General features: G+C 39.6%; 1 protein-coding gene across 2 annotated transcripts; it reads left to right on the top strand.

Moving 5' to 3' along the window:
- The first annotated feature begins 2192 nt into the window (after window positions 1–2192).
- Window positions 2193–18668, top strand: CLSPN (claspin). 2 transcript variants are annotated; one of them, XM_075047258.1, is made up of 25 exons: window positions 2193–2326; window positions 3443–3572; window positions 4147–4601; window positions 5305–5469; window positions 5835–5924; window positions 6163–6235; window positions 6777–6885; window positions 7162–7718; window positions 8748–8939; window positions 9809–9993; window positions 10517–10719; window positions 11000–11064; window positions 11467–11672; window positions 12158–12318; window positions 12415–12641; window positions 12881–12992; window positions 13715–13796; window positions 14122–14213; window positions 14826–14990; window positions 15085–15206; window positions 15447–15574; window positions 16090–16192; window positions 16647–16729; window positions 16937–17098; window positions 17308–18668. In XM_075047258.1, exons 1-25 carry the CDS (start codon window positions 2306–2308, stop codon window positions 17419–17421), a joined length of 4002 nt encoding a protein of 1333 aa, XP_074903359.1. In that variant the 5' UTR covers window positions 2193–2305; the 3' UTR covers window positions 17422–18668. The 2 variants fall into 2 exon arrangements, with proteins under 2 accessions (XP_074903359.1, XP_074903360.1); XM_075047259.1 differs by having other exon boundaries at window positions 2206–2326; window positions 12878–12992.
- The last annotated feature ends 1217 nt before the right edge of the window (window positions 18669–19885 follow it).

A 19885-nucleotide genomic window follows, 5' to 3' on the forward strand; every position in this document is an offset into this window, starting at 1 on the left:
CATTGAGGCATCCTGACTGCCAAAGTGGTCAGAATCTTATTTTTCTGTATGTTAACCCACCCTTATATTGAAAACAGCTACATGTTTCCAGTGGTAAGACCTAATTTGGTTGTGACAGACAGTAGTTATGATAGGCTTTAGTTCTGAAGATTTCCTTCTAAACATCTCACCTGCTAGAGGTTGTGGAAGGACTATATTATTTAGTAAAAAATAGATTCATAAGCTAGCTTTTAGAAAATGAATGTTTTAATATGGTACTTTATCCAGGGCTAAAAAAAAAGTTTTAATTTAGTTTAGAATCCCCTTAATGGCAAATGTTTACCAAGATTTACCTATTCCACGAGACTGCCTTTGTGTGCCAGGTATGAGTAACAGAACTCGGGACCAGAAATAACTGAATATGGCAAGTAGCTAATCTTTTTGCCACCTTTTTCTTGCCAGCTGACTCTCAAAACTATTCCTAACATAGCAGTGAGATTACAGCCTTAAGTACAATAAACTGTCTACTAGTATTTTTTTCTTTTTACTGTCAGACTAGCTAGAAAGATCCCCAAATTCCAGGAATTTCTAGTGTGAAGCCACCACCCTTTTTCCATTCAATTACCAGTTAGAAAACAGCATCAGGAAGCAAAGGTCCGCAGTCAATGCTTCTTCAGCAAAGAACACAGTGTTCTGCAGAAAAAGAACAGACAGTCTTAAATACTAGCTGAATATGTTTTGTTTACATTTGCACAACAGTCTATAAACTCCAAGGTTTTATTTATTCACAAAAGCAAATACCTTTTTTAAAAGCAGGTAATTTCATTTGTTACTAAAATTGAGGACTGTTTTTTCTCTTCTTTCTCTGACTGGAGTGGGTTAAAGACAGTATCTTAATTATACAGACTAGTGGTGTTTTTGTAGAGCCAGCATCTGTCTCCCCCATTACTAAATAGTAATTATTAAATTGCTGTAGCTCCTGTAGCAGCTACAGGAAACCAGAATTGTATTGTAATGTTTGCAGTGGGTTTCACGGACATTTGCCTTTCTCACTTCCTCCATTCTCAGACTTGTTGGCTATATGGGAACTATCATAGTAGATTAGTCCATCTGCTCTTTATCCCCCACAAAACTGTGACTGGTACTAAACGCTCTGGAACACATACATGCTTTTTTTCTGGGCTCACCTTCAGCAACAGCAGATTACTGCTGTTTAACTTGGAAAAAAAACCCCACATTACTGTAGCAATATGTCCTCCAAAGCAAACAAAATGATGAAAGAGTGCCAAACATTGGTAACTAGTTCAGAACAAGGTCCCTGACACTCTCCCCAGCTCGCTGCTCTCCCTCCAGCTGCCACCAGTAGGAAGTGGGTTGCAAACACCCCTAGAAGTTCCAAGCTCTGGGGAGGGAAAGAAGAGATGGCACACATCTCACAGCCACTTAAACCAAACAGTTCTGTTTTTCCATGACTTCCTATGGCTCTGGAGAAGCCTCGAGCATCAGGGCTGAGCTCTGACCTGCCATCCTTTCCCCTCTTTGGCAGAATTGGGACCCTACACACTGCAGGCTTGGTGGTGTTATGTGCTGGCAGCACTTTATACAGAGCAGACAGAGAAATGAGTTGAGGTGTGAGACTTATCTCTACTCAGACTCATCTGTACTCACCAATCCTGATCGCAAGGGGAAGGCTTTTGCCCTCCCTCTAGCAAATGCCTGCAAGGTGCCTGGGACCAGGTCTGTGGTCTCCACGGGTGACACCGCACCAGACACTGGTGTTAGCTCACACCAGCTCTGGAGACAGGGCCGGGCTGCCCTCACAACTGAAGCCCCTTCTGCGACACGGCCCGGCCTGAGCTCTGAGGGACCAGCCTACCTCAGGGGGCCGGGCCTGGCCTGCAGACCCCTGAGGCACCCACACAACCTATCGCCGCACCAGGAGTGCTGCTCACACCCACTGGGGCCCGGGCACACGGCTGTAGACAGGCCTAGTACCCCCAGCCACCCTTAACAGGGCCGCCGTTCACCATAGCCTCACCCTCCTCATCCTCACCCTGACTGAGGGGAAGAGGCAGCTGCAGGGCGGCCTTATAAGGCGCGCGGGGTGGCCTCGAAGGGCGAGCACTGATTGGGCCAGGCGGAGAGGGCGGGGCTACGCGGAAAAATCTCCCAATAAAGGGGCGAGGGGCGGGGCTACGTGGGATAGCCGTGGGCAGTTATTGGCTGTCTCCGAGGTTGGGCGGGACTGGGGCAGCGCGCGAAGACTCGAAGCGGTTTCCTACACGGCTGTGCGGCGGGAGCGCTGGGGCGGTGTCGGGCCGAGGCCATGGCGGCGGCTCCCGCTGAGGTGAGTCCTGCCGCTCTGTTCTGCGCTAACTGGCCGGCTGCCGCTGGCGGCAGCTCCTGGGCTGCCCGCAGCCTTGGAGCTCCTCTGGCTGTGGCGCGGACGAGGGCTGGGGAGGGGGGTAACGAGGAGTAGAGAGCGAGGTGGTGGTGGCGGGGGAGGTCGCGGCGCCTCCTCGGCCGCCCTTGAGCGCGGGCGGCCCTGCGCCGTTACCGGACTCGCTCCTTCTTTTTTTTCCGCAGACTACATTTCCCAGCATGCCCGGCGGTTCACCCTTCCGCCTTGCCTCCCGCGGTGCATGCCGGGGAGGCTGTGCTCGGCCTATCCCCGCGGGCGCGGTGCATGCTGGGGGCGGGGAAAGGTCCGCGGGCGCGGTGCATGCCGGGAAGACGGCGCCTGGCCCGGCGGGCGGGCGCGGTGCATGCTGGGGGCTGTGGAAGGCTCCGGCCGGGGCCGTTCCGCAGGCCCCCCCGGTGAGGGTCTCCGTGTCCCCCCCCCGCCCCCTCCCCGGCGAGGGTCTCTGTGCCCACCCCCAACCCCGGCCAAGGCAGCGGAACGCCTCGGCAGCGCTGGGCAAGGCTGTGACCGCGCTGGCCTGCTGCCCCGGCGGCCTGCCGTGGCGCCAGGCCTGTAGCGGCCCACTGAGGGGGGGGTGTCAGCCGTGAGGGGGGGGTCGTTCCTGAGACACAGGAGAGGGGCCCTTCTGTTGCAGCGTGCCTGCACGCCGGGCTTGGGCACCTTGTCATGGAGGAGCCTTTCTAAAGAATCCTCACAGGTCCTTCCTGGTCCCTGTTTAATTAATTTTGGTGAAATGCAGATGTGGGAGACTAAAGTTTTCATTTTAATGGTGTTGAATTATCATCAGTGGAGATCAGCCAGTATGTTGATTCTCTTTTTTTTTTTTCCTGTATGCAAGCTCACCTTTCAGTATTAATAAAAGTTGTTGCAGTGTAATCCCCCTTCACATAAATAGAAATTAATTCTTACAAGGATAATGTATGTGTATATAACTGTGTATAAGGGATTAGCCAAGGTTTTGGAATGAAGTTAGACACCAAGAGTCATTACTGCATGAACAACACTTAACCACAGTAAGGAGAATTTTATTTTGCTTTGTAGTTTCCGTTAGAAGATTTGAATTTGGACTTGCAGAAAGCCCTTGATAGTGACTCTGACAGCGGACAGGGCAGCTGTGAAACAGCCTCTCCAGGTCACCTCAGCAAGGGGATAGCGTCTCTTGATGACAGAGGTCTGTAATATTTCCATCGATTGTCCCTGGTGGTTGTTGCCTTCAATGGTACCTTTTTCATTTTATAAATACCTTTTTAGGAAGTTGTCGTTGCGTGACCTGTAGGAATCCAAAGTGCCTTTTTTGTTGCTCGGAATGTGGGCAGACATCTGTAAATCTCTGAAAAGTGTTTTTTGAGGTACAGAAAGGGAAATAGTAAATGGGATGTGTCTTAATTGCTTATTTCCTTTCTTTTTGTGATTTGCTTAATCTATGTGCTTGTTGAGTTACTTACCGTGGGTTTTATTACTGTTTCAAGGCAAGTCACTAATCTATCAATTGGTGAAGGATTTTCAGCTTTGCCTTTTTTTTTAAAGGTTAAAAACCTGTGATATCAATTTGGGTCATTTTTATACTGCACTGCAGGGAGAAGTGGATTTTGAAAACTTGAGTTCAAGCTGATTTGCTATAGATGTTGACATTGTGAAATTTAACAGATACGTAACTTTGTTTAACTGATTGTTTGTTAATTAACCTGAGGAATTTTTCTCTCCATAGTATGCATCATTTCTTTGCTTTTAATATATTTTGTCAGATTCAGAGGAAGAGATTTTTGTACGTAAAAAAGCAAAAAGCAAGAAGGTGCTTCAGGACAGTGACAGCGAAGATGGAGAGGATGGTGGCTCTTTTGTGCACAACAATATTCTGGGTGGAGACAAGGAAAATGGAGAGGAAAAAGAGAACTTTACTGCCCAGAGGAACAAGAAATCCCATCGGATTTGCCAAGGTCTGCTAGATAGTGATGACAGTGACACTGGTGACCGATTGCAGATTGCAAACCTTGAAACAAGCAGAAAGGCTGGCTTGCCTGAGGAGGAATTTGAAGAGGAGACGCCCCTAAAATCTGGGAAAAAGTACAGAAAACATAAACATGATTTTGAAGAAGAATCAGTAAAAAAAGCTGTAGGAAAATCAAGAAGAAGAAAGGAGAAGGAGAGAAAAATTCAGTCCATTAAACAGCTGAAAAAAGAAAAGAAGCCTAGAGCAGAGGTATATATTTTGGCAGAAAATCTCAGATGTTTTCTCAACTACCTTAAATTTATTACTGCATTTGCTTATTGTGTTTCAGTGCTTCAACATTGCTAGTGTCCACATTCCTACAACAGGTGTGGTATCCACAGAATACCATATGAGTCTACCAGTTTCATCTGCAAAGAAAATACAAACCCTAACGCTTGATGATTTATCGTCAGTGCGTGTTAAGCCAGGCAGAAATTCTTTGGGTTCATTGGGGGTTTGTTATGTGCACGGACTGCTTTGATTGTTATTTCAGCTTTTCTCTACATTGCTGTGCTAGTTTCTGGAGGAAGCTTTGGGCTACTTGCAAATTGGAATTCTGGTCTAAATAAGTGGCTGCTTAGGAGGTTGCATATTGTTGCTATTTGTAAAATGTATATTTGAAGTGTTAATTTATTCTCGCAGAGTCATTTTGGTCTTCAGTAATTACTGAAATTCCCTGCTTACCATAGATGTAGGGAATATTGCTCCATGAATTACCTTGTCAACTTAGCAGTGCTGTAAAGTGAATATGACTGGCTTACAGAACACACAAGATGCTAGATTAAAGATGGCATGTACTTTTTCTAACTTCTTTCATCAAGACCTTTTGACAGTAATCTTGAATTAATGTCAAAGAACTGAAGGGGAGCTTCTGAAATGAATTACACAAATACTTTATTCTTATGGCACGCAGGTAGATGGTGGTCAGAGGTATCCTTTTAATGACAGTGGATGTCTTCTTGATGACAAAGAACTTTTTGATAATGGCTTAGAAGAGGAAAACGTTTACCCCCCAGAGGATGAAGAGTCAATAGAATCAATACGAGCGGCAGTGAAAAACAAAATAAAAAAATATAAGGTAACATTTGATAGTGATACAAGATTATTGGTTATTAGTGGGAAATATTGTACTTGAGCATGTATTAAAACTCTTTTTGACAACGGTGCTCTTCTACTGCTATGACAGAGGAGAGAATAGTCCTCTGCTTTTTGTTCTTAAAGATGGAGGGATGTTGTCCTGGAAAGTTGTAGAGATAAAGCTATAGTAGGAGCTTTGGAAATCTACCATAAGTATTATGTGGGATTTGTTTTGGTTTATGAGAATGCTTACTGGTTTTGGTAACCAGTGATGATTCTGTACAATGATTTTTACTTTTGACTTGTTTGTCCTTGGTAGTGCCTGTGTATCTAGACAAATAAATTAATCTCTTTTATGCACTGTAGAACAAAGAATGGTTTTCTGAGGGTGAAGGCTACAAACATGTATTTGATGATGAGAATGAGGAACCTGTATTAAAAGAACCAAAAAGGAAGGTGAAGTATTCTTCTTTTTAAAGCTCTCCATTGTTTGTTGTAGTGACTCAAATGTTTTTTGTATGCATGCTGTCCAAAGTTTTTGTTGGTTTACTATTTTTAATTTTTTTTTTAACCTGACTGCTTTATTCTGACTGCTTTGTTTGAAAGGGAAAAATAAGCTATTTAGAAAGTATAGATAGAGTCCCTCTTTTTTTTTTTTTTCTGACTTCAGAAGCCTTTCTTTTCTTTCCTTAAGGAGCGGAAAGCAGCAAGGTTAAGTAAAGAAGCCATTAAACAACTACATAGTGAGACCCAACGACTTATTAGAGGTAAAACTTAAATTCTTTGGATGTAGAGGGGTATAAACTATTAAAAAATTCAGGGGAGAAACTGAAAGAATTTACCCAAAAGGTTAGAGCCTTCTTTCACCTAGCATGAGTTATTTAAGGTTGAAGGGTGCAAGACCATTTTTATTCAAGGTCCTATTAAAAGATATCTTTGTAACTATTGAAAAAGAAAAATAATCACTGTGCAAACACTTGAGCCTGTAAACTTGTTTAAAGTTAGTGGAATATTTAGAGAGAGGCATGTAATAGAATGTCAAGACCAGTTTCAGTTTTGGTATAAACATCACAATTAATTTCCTAATGAATCCAGGGTCATGTTGCAAATTTGGTCTTCCAGACTGTTGCTGTTGAAACTCTTTCCCAAACAGCAGTGTTTGCTGTACTTGTTTAAACTGTGCTGTTTGTGCCTAATCAGATGTCTTTGCTGCAAAATACTTGTGTCAAGCTTCTTTGAATTTCAGGGATATCAAATAAATCCCTCGGATAACGTTTTAAATTTTCTTTCACCTCCTTTCTCTGGTAGAATCGTCTGTGTCTCTCCCATATCATGTGCCTGAGACCAAAAGCATTCACGACTTCTTCAAGCGTAGACCTCGACCAGTATGTCAAGGAAATGCCATGGCATTGCTGAAGTAAGGGCTTAAACCTTTCTCGTATTTTTTCATAAATTTTGAGGATATCCCAGCTTTGCTTTTGGGGATAACCAGACTTTTGCATGCTATAAGTGTCGTATGACATACACGCCTGCTCTGTGGACAGTCACAGCTTTTTTCTGGTTTAATTTTACCTGTTGCTTTGACCAGAAAGTTTTATTAAGAAACTTTCTTAGGCTTCTTTAATTCCATGAACATCTGGAAATTACGAGTGTGTCACTGTTAACATGAGGCATTTCTTTCTGGCTTCATTAGGTCCACTAAATACCAGCTATCCCTAAATGAAGAATCTGCAGACACTAAGAACTTGAGCACGGATTGCAAAGGTGGGCAAATAGAAGGTGATCAATCAGCAGCTAATGAACCAGAAACAAACCTTGGCAGAGATGTTGATACTACTGTGAGCAAGCCTCTTGCTGATGTAGGAAAGAACTCGAGAGAAGACTGTGCTGAGAAGCCCAGGCAGGACAGTGATGATTCTCATATAGTTAGGACTGTAATGACTGATAACAATACAGAAGAACAACAGCACTCTAACTTCGAAAGCACTGATTGTAGTGAACAAAAAGAGAATGAAATTCCTCTGGCAGTTGAAGGAGATGCCCTTGAGCAAAGAGGTGAAATGGCACCAGACTTACAAGGTGAAAAAAGCGATCAACAAGTGGGGCCTGGATTGGTGGCACAACCTGAAAAAGTGAGGAAGTCCAAGTTGGATAAACTTCGTGAACTGGGAATAGACCTGTCCATCAAACCAAGAATCTGCTCTGGCAATGAATCCTTTATAAACCTCGACGAATCTGATTCAAATAAAGGTATCGCTTTTATTGTTTTAATCCTGTTGTATCTGTCCAAGTAAGCAGAGTTAATCTGACTTTAACTGGAACATCTCTGAGAAATGTTTAGGCAATAGAAGAGTCAGACATGTTCACTTACTAGTATGGATTCTTTGCTTAATGTTGGTATCCCTTTTCTTCCAGCTAATGTTTAAAAGGGAAGTTCCGAGTCCTTAATGTTTGAAAGCTTGAAGGAATGTGCAGTGATAACTATTTAATGATGAATGATTTATTTCCATTTTGCTGTAGTGAATTATGTTTGTACTTAAAGCACATGGGAGCACTTTTTCAAATCGATTCAAAACGAGGCATGCAGTAATTATCTGGAAAGAAAACTGGCCTGTGTTCCAGAGTGTTTACCGCTGATTTTGTTAAAAGGCAAGGCTGGATAGCAAGCAAAAATTTACTTCTGTAGCAAGAATGGTTTGAATGTCTTCTAGATACTGGAATTTGAACATTGATTCATCAATATTAAATAATTGACCTTGTTTCAGGGAAAGATTGCAAATGATTAGGCAATTTTATAATTCCATTAAATCTATTATGTATTAGAAGATATTAAGAGGATGTCTGGATTGGATGCTACTTCTGTGCATGGAGGAAACTGACCTCTGCCAAGAAACAGTTTTTTGTCAGCCATCAGTCTGGTTTTAGACATATGTGTTAATAGAAGTTTAGAATTGCCTGGTGGCTGGAAGGCTAGACTGGAAGTGACTTGAGGTCTTCTGGATAAATCATAGTCAATGCTAAGGCAATTTAATATTAGCTAATATCAATTAAGTACAAGTTACGGCAAAAATATTCTGTAATACTTTATTGTTTTATTAGTCCAGTAGAATGGTTTTGCAAATATTTCAATATTAAAGATACAGAGTTTGTAACTAACTTCCTTTGGAAAAAAAAAATTCTCAAGACCTACTCTTGATAAAACTTTAACTCTCAATGCTTTTAAATGCTATCAAATTAATTTAATTTGCATTTTGAAATTTAATTAATATGTATTTAAAGAATTGGAAGCCTTGAAAGCACGTTTCTTGAAGCACACTCTTCGAACGTCAAAATCCAAAGCTGAACGGACCATAAATGTGAACATTATTCGTAAGGAGACTACATCTGAAGGAAAAGAGGAACTGAAAGCAGATGTGGTACCAGCAGTGTTAGCTGCAGAAAGCCTGGATGAAACAGTCCACACAAAGCCAGGTCAGTTTGTGAGAAGAAGTGATGATGGTTGAATTGGAAAACACTTTATCTTTTTTTCTCTCTCATACCCCCTTTCCCAATGCTGCCCTATGAAATATAGCTGAAGGTATCTTCATCTGTGAAATTAGTATGTATGTTCCCTCTAATGGATAGCCCTGTTTTAAAAAAGAATCTTGATAGACTTCTTAAATAGCACTGACCTGTGTTGAACAGCTTCAGTCAGATCTTTGTGATTGTTTCTCTGGATTTCTCCCCATCTGTACCAAAATTTTGTGTAAACCTGTATCTGTACTGTTCTTTTCCATCAGCACTTTGAATGTAACTCTCAGGCTTCTTGTGAACTATTACCATTTATTAGATCTCTCATGCTTCCTTATTTCTATACTGTGGTTTCTAATAGAATTGTATGTATGTGCAAACGAAAATGTGTGTGGAATGTGACTCATAGTATCCATTAAAAGAAGCAGATTATTTGGCTAGTTCTATGGGCACGTGTTATTTTTAGCTGCTCTTAATTATTTCATGTGCTATAGCACATCTGCCCGTGGCAATTGGATGCTCTTTTTCCCAAAAGACAGAGTGGAGAGACAGACCCTATTCTCATTCAGAGTGCTGCACCAGTGACATTTATGGATAATGAGGAATCTTGATAATTCATGAGATGTGTGGTCTCTCTAAATTGAGTTTATTGAAACTGACTGCTGTAGCTCTTATAGCTGGCAGATAAATTCATAAAAACATTTAAAAACAAGTAACTTTTTAATTCCCTTTTTATGTGTTTAGTTACAATAGATTGGATGCTTGAAGGCAGTGAAGTTAAGAATTCACTGTAGTACATGTAATGTATTCATTTATTCATTTCTGTCCAGGTGAAAAGCTACAAGCGCTGAAGGCTAAACTCCAGGAGGCCATGAAACTCCGCAGGACTGAGGAACGCCAAAAGCGGCAAGCATTGTTTAAACTGGATAATGAGGACATGTTGGAGGAAGAAGAAGAGGAGGAGGAGGAAGAGATGACAGATGAGTCTGAGGAAGAGGAAGAAGGCAGTCATGAGGTCTGTATGCAACATTTTTACGTAACCTAGTCAGCTTCTCATTTCTGTTGCCTCTCCCCAGTGAAATTAGACTTTTGTACACTACTAGTATTAGGGAAATTGCCAAGAATTCTTCCTAGAAGCTAAAAAATTGCTATAGTTAGCATGTTCAGGGTTTGGATTGTCCAAAACTCAATTTATTAGTATTTTCCTTATTTGTCTAAACAGTATTAAAATCAAATATAAGTGTATAAAAGATTCTGGTGCTACTTTCTCTTTTTATATATACTTGGCTTATTGCTAGCAGGGGACAACTGAGGTTACCTGCCATGGCCTTCCCTTTTTAAAAGGGATCGGAACAGAGTTGCTTGAAACAGCCAAGCTATGTCAGTTGTCTCAGAGTGGAATAGGTGCATGCAAGAACTGTGAATGTCACTCAGCTTCATCCTCCATATGTTAAAATGTTTTCTTGAAAAGTATGCAAAGAAGTGTGACAGACCAAAGCAATAATTGTATCTCTGCTATGTTTGGGGATATTTTTTAGAATGTGGAATTTCTGCTTGGCGAAGCAGAGGAAGATAATGAAGATATAGAAGAGAAACACATTGAAGATGGTGATAAAGAAACTGACAAAGAATCAGTTGATGGAGAAAAGCTGGAGAAATCTGTGCACTGTGATTCCGTTCTCAAACCACCTTCAACAGAGTCTACATTGATGCTTTTTAAGGACAGCTCTTCAAAAATGGGGTAAATAAATCAAACCTTAAAAATGGTTCCTGAGCAATTTTATATTTGATCAATACATGCAGATGTTTTGATTTAAAGTACTTTTTATAACTATTTTTTCTGTCTTGTTCCAGTAGTTATATGTGCATTCATATATATTTTCTTTTAAAAACCTAATGACTAATGGTGGAATAATCTGTTTCTTAATCAAAGTGCACTAGATGTATTTTTGTGTGTTACCTTGTTTTTTGCAATTAATTTCGTATATATTGGCAAATACATTTTATTTAATGAATTGCAGATACTCTCTTCCTGATGAGAAACTTGAAATGGAAGAAGCTGCAGACAAAGGACCTGCCAAGTTAGGTAAAGTAGAACTATTATCGTAACTATCATTTTCTTCACCTGGCACACATAGAAGTTTCTGTTTGAGATTGGTATTTGATATTTTTGTTATTTCATCAACTGTATAGTTATACAGTATGATTATAAAAGTTTAGACTGGTGAAAAAATGCTAGGGCTTGAAAAAACTAGAGGAAAATAAAGTTCAAAATTATGCTGGAAAAAATATAGAAACCGTCAGAAATCAGTAAGATGAAATTCAGTTAAAAAGTGTAATATGCATCCTGTATGAAGAAAGAAATCCAACATGACCACAAAATAGTGAATTTTTAGCAAGGTGTCAGTGTTGCAAAATAGTATCTTGAGGTTTTACTGGATCACAAAAAAAAAAGTTAAGCACTGTATTTAATTTTTTTTTTTTTCAGAGGATGATGATTCATTTTCTCTACCAACACTAGCTAAAGAGAATAGCCATAACAGCAGCTTTGAGTTGATTGGCTCCATGATTCCATCATATCAGCCCTGTAGCAAACAGATGTCACGTGGAGGGAACTTTTTATCTGCAGCAGGAGGTTTCAGGTCACCTTCCCCAGGTTTTTTCAAAACAAGCTTTATCAGCTCAGCTTCTAAGGTAAGGTTCTCAGTCCTGTTCCTATCGTATATTAACACAGTGGGTAGTGAATAAATGTATTTTATCCTGACTGTCAGATCTATCAAAAAATTAATACCAGAAGGCAGCATCTAGCCAAATGCTTTTATATGAGTAAGATTTGGGAAAAGCAAACTGTCCCTGGAGTTTAAAATGTCTCCACATTGGAACGGATAAAAATGACATTACAAAAACTTAGCATCTATTCTTTGATGTTTTAGAATATATAATCTGTTTTTTATATCTACAATATGTACACCATAAATATTTTTTTAAGCATACTTACATGGACTACACAATACCTGATGTCAGTGAACTCCTATGATTTATTAGAGCAGTGTGGATGTACTTGACTCCTGCATGGTCTTAATCCTTTAAAATAGCTTAAATCTTTTATCCCATTCTTGCTTTTGATTTCTAGGCTTGCAAAACAAATAACTTGCATATTTTTCTATTCCTTTGACTAGAGCTCAGGAAAGACATCTGAGCCCTCTCTTCCCATAGAAGATTCCCAGGACCTGTATAATGCCTCTCCTGAGCCTAAGAGTTTATTTCCAGGGGCTGGGGAGTCACAGTTTCAATTTTCTTTGGAAGATGACACTCAGAGCCAGCTGCTTGATGCAGATGGGTAAGTAATAGGTGTAAAGGATGGTGTTTGATGCCCTTTAACAAAAATAAGACATACAGACCAGCAAGATATTTCTAACTACAGACTTTCTTTCAGGTTCTTGAATGTTGGACAACATAGGAATAAATACCAGTCCTCAAAGCATCAGCTGACTCTGGCTAGTATGGATGAGAATGCAATGGATGCCAATATGGATGAATTACTGGACTTGTGTTCTGGACAGTTTAGCAGTCAAGCTGAACATGTGCCAAATACCAGCAGCAACAAAAAGCAGAACATGGAAGAATTGCTGAATCTTTGCTCAGGAAAATTCTTGTCTCAGAGTATGTCCTGAAGTCTGTTTTCAGCTTTGATGATTACTTGATCTATAAGCTTTATGATAAGGTACCCCTTAGTCCTGGGCACTAATGCAGAATGTGGAACTTCGAGACTTCTGAGAGCTCTAACAATCTAATACCTTTGTGGGAGCATGTTAACTGTCACTTCTAGGATGCTCTCCGATATTTTAAGAGTAGAAATGTATCTGTCTAATAAGTTGCAATCTTATTACTTTTTGTAGCAGGTTCTCCAACATGGGCATCTTCGGTATCTTCCAAGGCAGAAAAAGACAGTGACATAGAAGATCCAATGGCAGAAGCTCTAGCACTTTGTTCGGGCTCCTTTCCCACAGACAGGTTAGCATTGTTCGTCCTAAAATTGACAAACGTTTATAGTGGTAGTTGTCTTGTTTCACTCTTAATGCATTTTCTTGTTTGTCATCAATTCAAAATGCTGTAAGCAAAAGTGTGGTCTGTTTTGGGCATGAAGGGGAGGAATAGTGCAAATTGCTCAGCAATCACTCTCTAAATCAGCAGCATATACTGTTTCCCACAGTTACTGTGAAGGGAAATTCTTCTTTGTCTTTCACTGATAGTGGAAGATGTGTTGAAGAACTCTCATCAAACTGAGAAAAGATTGTTAGAATGAAGGACTTTTGGGTTCTATTCTGGACTATTACGAAACTACAGGAATCGTAACCAAATGTTAGTACTTGCATTTTCTCCATTGGTTAAACTGGAAAGGTGTATGGCTGCCTGACAAAAGGATAATGAGGCTTAAACAGGAATGTTAGGGGGATCCAAGAGGAATTTTAGGGGGAAAGAAATTCAGGATTTAGTACTTGCCCCATGGTTTCTGCAAGCAAAGACCTGAAGTCTTAAAATAAAACATCAATGCTAATGAGGATTGAGGGCATTTAAAGCTAAATGCTGTTGAGAGACTGTTAGCTCTTTGAATGCTCACAGCTTATTACCTGAGACCTGCTATCATGATGGTTGAAATCTTGCTTTGAATTATTGTGAAGCCATCATTAGAGGTGAAATGAAAACATGCATTTCTTTCATTTACTTTCTTCTAGGGAAGAAGATGATGAAGAGGAGCAAGAAGAACTTGGTGATTTTCAGCTTTTAACAGATGACAATGCCTTTGATAGTGAAGAGGTACGAACTGATGGAGCAAAACAACTGCTACAGCATTCTGACTAAGAGAACTCATTTACCTACTCAGGTTTTTAATATAATCATCAATGCAAAGAATTGTGACTTCCAGAGCAAGCTACTGAAACATTTTTAAGAGCAATGTTTGGATTGCTTAAAATGTCTCCTTAATATTATGATATAGTGGACAAAGCATCTTAACATAGCAAATCCTCTGAAAAATCTGTGGTGTTTCAGTCTGTGTTTATTGACTGAAGAATAGAAGAAGTTGTCATTACAAAGCACTCCACTTCTGAAATCCAATTTCTGAAAACTTTCTCTTTGACAGGATGAAAAAGGTGGAGATAGTGATGCTGAAGAAGCAGAAATGAGTGATGAAGAAGAACTGCTGAGACATAGACGGGGCTTGAAGAAAAAATTGTAAGTACATCTTTTTTTGTATACTAATTGCCAGACAGAATAGAATATTAATAGCACTATAAATTTAGTCTATAATTATTCCCTCCCCAGCTTTAGTATCTAATGTTTATGGTGTTGGCTCCAGCTGTTTTCTTGCTTTGGTGCTGTCATGTTGCATGAGTTTAACTATGTTGCTGGTGGGTTATAGACGATTTCCATTATAATTTTCATTGTAGATGGAAATCAAAAGGCCACAATGAAAGCAATGCAACATTTTTTTTGACCAAAAAAAATGCAGGAGTGCAGAAGTATTGCTTTAATTCCTCCTGTCTTAAGATCTTTATTTGTTTTAGCAAGTAAAACATCTAGTTGGCAGTTATTGCTATCACATTTGATAGGCAACTGGCAAAGGAATCTGGTGGATGACAATAATTTGGGGTGTTGTATGTTGGCAGGCCGTGTATGGAAATGTGCAAGAACTCAAGTATTAGTCTGTTACAAAAAAATAAAGATGAATCATGTTTTCTCATTTAGGATATGTATTAATTTTATGTCAAAAGATAAATCTTGCTTTCAGAAGATTTGTTTGATTATTGGTCTACCAAACTGAACTCTTTTAATATTCTTTTATAGAAAACTGCAGGATTTCATGGAAGATGAGGCAGAGCTGTCAGGGAGTGATGTGGGCAGTGAGGATGAATATGATGGTGAAGACCTGGATGAATATGAAGAAGAGATTATTGATGAGGAACTCCCTAATGAAGTGGAATTAGAAAATCAAATACAGAAATTACACATGTCAGTGACAGTATTAGTATATATTTGTGTGTGTGAAGTCATGGCTCTTGGGTATAAACTGGACTAACGTCCTCCCTTTCTCCTGTGTTGATAGGAAGGCAATGCTTGATGATGACAAGCGTCAGTTACGCTTGTACCAGGAGCGATACCTCATTGATGGTGACCTGCATAGTGATGGCCCTGGCAGAATGAGGAGATTCAGATGGAAAAACATAGGTGCCTTTCTGATCTATGGTTAATAGATGGGGGTGAAAGATTGGAAAGAGAGTGTGTGTGTGTATGAAATACCACTCGGTAGTCCTTCAGAAGTAAATAATCTTTCAGAAATAAATTGGGTTGGAGGGGTCTGGTTTTGGATGGGGGTTTTTTTTGTGTGTTGGATTTTTTGGTTTTTTACTAGTCTGCATATTTTATGCCTCTTGTAAAATTAATAGCTAATTATTTTTCTTTGTCTAGATTATGCTTCACAGATTGACTTGTTTCAGAGAGATTCAGATAATGATGATGAAAATGAACAGTTTGATGAGACAGAAGCAAAATGGAGGAAAGAGCGATTTGAACGAGAACAGTGGCTTCGTGAGCAGGTAATAGTTAGCTTCCAGAATGGCATCTTGCTTGATATTTCTCTATACCATTGCTAGGTGAAATTGTTAGTTCCTCAAGTTAAACTCTGGAAAAAATACCATTCATAAATGTATCTTTGTTTTTCATTGTGAATTCTGCTCTTTCTCTTCTACAAGTATTGTACAGAGAGAGAAACTAATTCAGAAGGGAGAGGCAAAACAACTATGTTCTGAAACAAGTCGACTTCAAAGCTGAAATAAGTTTCTTATGCTGGGAGCATATCTTCAGGTTTTAGAAGTTTCAGTATTAGGTCAGCTTTGTCAGCTGAATGTGATAGTACAAGTTTGCTGTTCATTAATAGAACAAGGATGATAAAGTGTGTAAGAAGTTGCAATAAACTTTCATGGTAGAAAATAAATAAAAAAGACTATTAATTTACATAATGAAAGGACTTGGTCTACTTAAAATACTGAATGAAAAGTTCATTCTTCATTTTAACTTTTCAATTTTATGAAGTGTCTTCTCTCTACTACAGAAGGAAAAAAATAAAGAGCAGGAGGAGGAAGAAGAAATCGGTGAAGACAGCCAATTCATGAAACTAGCAAAAAAAGTAACTGCTAAGTCCCTACAGAAGAAAGGTAAGCTTACTTTTTATTGAAGTGACAATCAAGTAAGAGAAAGAAAGCTTAAATTTCAGTCATCACTTGTAGTCTCTATTGAAGCAGGCCACAGATCAGAAAACTCCAGTGTCAAGTTTTCTTACACCAGTCTGAGCTCATGTCTTCCAGAACTTGAAAGGCTAAAGGTATAAAAGCATTGAAAATATGCAACTGCAAGGTTGATGATAATTGTGTGTATTTGCTTAATAAAATAGTATGCTACTTTTTGGAAAAAAAGTTGTAGAGTGGAAATAAATTCCTCTATGAGCCATACAACTGATGATGTAAAGGAATTTGATGCAGATTTCTGCCCCCCCTCCCTCCCCCACCAGTGTTTGCTGTCTGTTGTCAATTCCAAGTTCTTCAGTTTGATATAAAATTATATTCCTTCAAATTAAATTCAGAAACTGACATTTTCTTCTGTCTCTGCTAGCAAGCCCAGCAGTAGTGGTACAAGACACAACACTATTACCCAGGAACCCGTTTGAAACATTCAGACCTGCCAGTGACATCCAGGTTGGTAATGGTTCTGAAAAATGGTATTTCCAAACTGCATCTGTAGAACACAGCAAAGTCAGCTGACCCTAGATTCTGGCCATTTCTGGTTTGTATGGTAGTGAGTAACATTTCAGTAGGGAGTAGTCTTTTCTATTAAGAGTAGCCTACTAAAAGAGCTGTTTTGTTCATGTGAGTGGTTTAATGCAGCATTTCTTTGTTCTTCAGATAAAAAATGGGTCTCTCTTGAACAGACCTAAAGCTGTCCTTCAGAAGCTAGCAGCAATGTCAGATCTTAATCCAAATGCACCTCGAAATTCAAGGAACTTTGTCTTTCATACACTTTCCCCAGACAAGAGTGAAGAGGCAAAGGAGAAATCAAAACTTCAGGTAAAGAGTTGTGTGGAATGTGTTGCCAATTGTGTAGATTGTTTAAATATACAGGCACTAAGCACTGCCAAGTAGTTAAGAGCACTGTTGTTTTAAATATTCTCTGTGATTTCCTAGTATGTGCTCCCACACCGAATAATTCTCTGGTAATTCAGAATTTCAACTTCTTGGAGATTTTATACATTCTAATGTATTCTACTCCCCTGTAGGTGAAGAAAAGAGGTCCTACTGCAGTAATAACATCTCTGGCCAAACGGCCCAGGGTAGACAGCACAGAGGAATCAAGTCAAAGTCGAAGTATATTCCAGTACTTGGAGAGCTGAATGTTGCTTTTTAGGGCCAGAGGTTGTATCTTGTCTCTTCGCCAGTTGTGGTTGGTTTGGCAAATCTGCCAGCAGTCATCAGGAAGGTAAACAAATTGCTGTACATTCTCAGGCTGCCACTTAATTCACAAGTTCCAGTAATTTCCAGGCAATGGTCATGTTTATTCTGCTTTGTTTTTTCTCGGTGCTCCATGGCAAATGAGAGCACAAAATCCATGCTTGGTTTGGAATGAAATGCTAACTTGGTCTTTCCCAAGCATTAAGGAAACTTACACTACTGTATACTGTCCTCGCAGAATCTCACGTTTCATTGGTATCAGTTCCATCTGAAAATACCGTTCGTGTGACAGGTATGGCGCAGAAATGCTGCAGTTAGCTTAAAGCACAGATGGAGGAGGTATTTCTGCAGTTTTGGGTAAGAAGAAAGCAGTGTTAACTGTAGGAGGACAGATGTTGTTTACACTTGCAGTACGAAGTTAGCTATAGCTTCCTCCAATACCTTGTTTAATGTTAAGCATTTATTAGCTTGACATTTTAAGAAGCTCTAATTTATGTTTGAAATGTATACTTTTAAAGAAGGTCCCAGTCTTCTATGAGACAATACAATAGGGATTTCTTTCCCAGTTTTTATTGCTGTTTAAATTCTTATGCATATGAGTGTGCATATGTGGAGAGGGAAGAGTGTGAATAACAGACGTAGGAGAGGAAAAGAAGGTGTGTTGAGGTTTTTTATTTGATTATTTGGGGGGGGAGTTGTTTGATTTGTTTCGCCCAGCTGAAGACTCTCTTAAATCATCCATTCCATTGTTTTCATGCAAGCTGCACTCATCCAAGAGAAAACATCCGTTTCTGAACAGCTAGTAATGAAAAGCCTTCTCTAGAATGAGGAAATTAGATAATAAGAAACGATCATTCACAACTATTCTAAATAGTGTGAAAGAAACTTGAGACAGAATATACAGCATTTCTGACACTTCTGATTGAGAGTTGAATGTGTTAAAGTAGAGACCAGATAATGGTAAGACAGTGGCCTGCTCTGTAAAACTAAAGATCTTTCTAGGACTTGATGTCACATACTTAGGTTGCCAACTCTGTCAGAGAAATATCCTGAATTGTAAATTTTGTTACATCATAAGCATACGCCTGGTGTGCTACATGTAAAATATTTTACTGTATATTATGTTTATAAAGAATTATGGTACTAATTGGAGTGCAATTTTACAATAAAACATGTTTTTAATTTTGGAGGCAGTTGGAATTAATTTACAGGATTTCACTCAGTTGTGTATATGTGGGTTCTTTTTTTCCAAAATGTTTGTCTATCTCTGACTTTTTTTTTTCTTTCATTGCTGCTTTTCTTTTGTAGCCACAACTAAGCGCTTCACTAGGAGCAGCTGGAAGAATATTGGAATACAACAAAAACAACCCCCCTATGTTTATTGGAGTGTAAATTCTCAAGTCCTCAAGTCTTCCACTTCAGTTTGCATAAAATTCTTGGCCCTAAGAATATGTTTCTTCTTAGTGATTCAGTAGTTTTGGGTTTTTTAGTTCCTAGACAAAACTTGCTTTATCTTTGGCTTGAGATGTGCCTATTTCAGTTCATTCTAGCAATTCTAATAATTAGTACACCTGGATTTGGGATGGGAAGTTTAGGGAAGAGAATGAAGGAGGAAAGGTCATTTATCAGATGTTTCTTGAAGAGCAGCATAACTGAAATAAGATATCTGAATATCCAGTTAACTCTCTATCATGGTGTTTGCACTGATTTGTAAGTTGTACTAATTCAGCACAGGCTTACTGGACAAAAACATTCGAAGCTGCAAAATTCAGCACTTTCTTGTAATTTTGCTAACACTGCCTGCCACTAGAGAGCAGCAAGAGAATGCTCTTCCTCTAGCAAAAGGGGACAAGAATGATTAAAGCTTAAACTGTACTCTGACTCAAGGGGAAATTCTTATAGTTTTCCATGCTCTATGGCATTGCAAAGGATTAAATCTATATAGTCCTATAATTGCTACATTTTTGCATTAGAAGGTAGTAGCTTGAAGAGCACCTTTACAGGGTTGACTTTGTCCTGGTGGTCTTACTAGCCTTTCCTCAGCACATGCTAGCCACAGCCGTGGCATTTATTTCTTTTTCACTTTAAAATTTTCCCTTCAAAATACTTTTTGCTTGTTCCAGAACCAAGAGTAGAAAAATATTGTTGAGCCCGAAGAACTTATAAATTGAAATACATAGGATGGGAAGATTTCTGGCTACTGTGGTTGGGAAACATTTTCCCCAAAACAACCTTTCAGGAGTTCAGGGTTTGTGAAATGCTGCTGGTAAGCACTACGCCGCGCCCCAGAAATTTCTTGCAGGGGAATATATTCCATGCCGTGTTCTGAGGAGGCAGTGGTAGGAGGCTGGGGTGAGTCCCGCAGGAGCTGAAATCTCAACAGCAGGAGGGGTTGAACCATGTGCT

This window comes from Buteo buteo, chromosome 16, assembly GCF_964188355.1.
Source record: "Buteo buteo chromosome 16, bButBut1.hap1.1, whole genome shotgun sequence".
Lineage (NCBI taxonomy): Eukaryota > Metazoa > Chordata > Aves > Accipitriformes > Accipitridae > Buteo > Buteo buteo.

Coding starts and splice junctions, on each gene's coding strand:
- CLSPN (XM_075047259.1), top strand. CDS start 2,306: ATGGCGGCGGCTCCCGCTGAG. Junction 13,797..14,121: donor ATGCCTTTGATAGTGAAGAG/GTACGAACTGAT, acceptor TCTCTTTGACAG/GATGAAAAAGGTGGAGATAG. Junction 16,193..16,646: donor TAAGTCCCTACAGAAGAAAG/GTAAGCTTACTT, acceptor TGTCTCTGCTAG/CAAGCCCAGCAGTAGTGGTA.